Raw genomic sequence first — 2,438 nt, forward strand, 5'->3', positions numbered from 1 at the left:
TCTGGTCCGTGGGGGTCCTGCCCTGAACCCCTTTTTACACGGAAACAGGACAGCTGGTGAACCCCTCAGGTCCTGCAGCCCTCACACCTCACCTTCAGCTGCACCTCGCAGCCACAGAGCGGTTGCCCACCCGCCAAGGCCTCCGATGGGAAACCAGGGCCCTGCTCCAAGGAGGGCAGCGCTCCTGCACCCACCTTGGTGGGGAGAGCTGCTGAGAACCCCCAAAGTGAGCCTGGTGAGGATGAGGACGCTCCGGGGTGGCTGTCACCAGGAGAAGACAACGTGCCTGGCTGCTGGGGAAAGGGTATTTTGGAGACGTCGCTGGAAAAGCTGGTCTGGTGTCTGAAAAGGTCATTTCCATACTGGCACTCGGGTAGCACGACCTGATCCCCCCGGGGGGTGCTGGAGCCCAGCAGAAGTCCTGCCCCACCACGTCTCTGAGGAGCTCCTCCAGCCTGCAGGAGTCGGGGCTGGTGCTGCCTGAACCACTTGTCCTCTGGGAGCACCCCCTGCTCCCCTTCCCAGGAGAAGCTGGGCTCCCCGTGGGCTACCAGGGGCTGTTTGGGGAAGCCACCACCCCCTGGGAGCTGGCTGCCTCCCAGGTCACTCCCCTCATCCCCAGCCCCACAGAACAAGGGCTCACTCAAGCCCTGAGCAGGGCAAGGCGCAGGATGAGAGGGCAGCAACCACAGCCTGGTCCCCGAGGAGCCATGGGGGCTGCCAGGCAGCAGAATTTGGGACTCCAGGTGTGTTCCTGCCCTTTCCAGCTGTTTCGGAGCTACGGCCATCCAACGGTCTGGTGGGCAACCTCCAGGAGAAGAGCTCTGACCCAAAACATGGGTTGGGTGTGGCTGGAGGGGGACGTGGTGCCACTGAGTCACGAGTGTGTTGGAGTGCAGTGGAGGTGGGCAGCTTGAGCCCACCAGCTTGCCCCCAGGCTGGCTCTGGTCACTAGGAATATCTACAGAAGCAGAGGTGGTAACTTCTCCTTGAAGCACTTGGCCCAGGTTTCTCAGCTGAAGTGCTACAGAAGACTCTCCACTGGAGACTGAGACATCCAGAACAGGCCCTTCCACCAGCCCAACTGGGTTAAATAGGACCTGCTGCTCTGGTTGACCAGAGCCAACCTCAGACATCACGGAGACCAGAGAGCCCACAGCATTTTGGCCACGTGCACCAGGTGCCTGGGGCTGTGGTGGGGCTTGAAAGGCCGAGTTAGTTGCCCAGCAGTGCTGGAAATGAGCCACAGCGCCGTGTTCCTCATCGCAGGGTGACCCACCACAGCGTGGGAGGTCCATGTCCCTCCTGGCATCCTCCCCGAGGAGCGTGTGCTCCACGTAGGATGCCACCTCAGTGCCTAGACTCTTGTGAACCTCCTGAGCTGGCAGCTCCTCCTCTGTGCCCAAGCTGAGCAGAGCCTCCTCCCACCTCTGCAGCTCTGTGCTGTCCACGTGGAGGCTCTGGAGGGTCTGGGAGATGTTTCCTTCTGCCTCATTCTTCTCAAAGAGGGTTTCAATAACGACCAGGAGGGGGTCGCTGTCCTCCTTGGCATCACTGACTTCCTCCTTCTGGCTCAGCCCACGGGGCAAGGAGGAGAACTGAGGCACGTTAGCAGCCTGGGAGATGTAGAGGGACTCGTCCTGCTTCATCATTGCCCCAAGAAGAGAGTTGGGGTCTACTGAGCGCTGCTTGGAGAGGGAGTTCCCTCGTGTCTGCAGCTCCTCCTTAGCCTGGAAGGAGTCCAGGAACTTGGGAAGATCATTCCCATACAAAACGGCTTCCCCTGTGGCAAAGCTAAAAGGCAGCTGCAGGTTTCTCTTCTGCAGATGTTCCTCCCCTTCTTCATTCCTTTGGGATGGAGGGAAAAAGAGATGAAAACACCATCAGCACCTCCTCCTGGCCAGGCAAAACCCCCCTCCCAAGAGGAACTCAGGACCCAACCACCAACCCCACCACCCTCCTCACCACCCTGTGGCTCGAGCAACCCTGGAGCCACCCACACCAAGGGCAGGAGAAGGCATCTGGGGTCTTGGTGGTACTCACGAGAGGGCTCGCTGCCGGGCCACGATGAAGTCGGGCTCCCCCCCCTTGTAGACCAGCCAGGCGTTGGCCTGCACCCACACCCAGCCCCTCTTCTTGGTCAGCAGCCTGAACACCGTCAGCCCGCTCTCCCCCGTCTTCATCACTGGGGCAGGGAGAGAAGAAGACACCAGGAATGACCTCGGGAGGCCAAGGGGGGGGCTTCTACAGCTGCCCCCACGCCCCCGACACTCACTCCTGACGTGGTTCTCGGCGCAGTGCATCATGTCAGCCGCGTGCACGAACTGGTAGCCAGACCCTCTCCTGCACAGCTCCGTTTCTGTGTACCCCAGCACCACCTTCCCCCTGGAAACGGGGCAGAAATCCCACCACGTCAAAGATGGATCTCCCCCCCCCCC

The 2,438-nt window shown here is 61.0% G+C and overlaps 1 protein-coding gene across 1 annotated transcript; it reads right to left on the reverse strand.

The window, feature by feature from the left end:
* Positions 1-65: 65 nt before the first annotated feature.
* On the reverse strand, positions 66-2,385 carry LOC103772852 (neuronal PAS domain-containing protein 2-like; the record flags this gene model as incomplete). Its single annotated transcript, XM_008940197.1, has 3 exons — positions 66-1,848; positions 2,044-2,185; positions 2,276-2,385. Coding segments are annotated over 3 exons (2,035 nt in total), but the record flags the coding sequence as incomplete, so codon positions are not given.
* Positions 2,386-2,438: the final 53 nt, after the last annotated feature.

Source organism: Merops nubicus, unplaced genomic scaffold, assembly GCF_000691845.1.
Source record: "Merops nubicus isolate BGI_N331 unplaced genomic scaffold, ASM69184v1 scaffold34525, whole genome shotgun sequence".
Classification (NCBI taxonomy): Eukaryota; Metazoa; Chordata; class Aves; order Coraciiformes; family Meropidae; genus Merops; species Merops nubicus.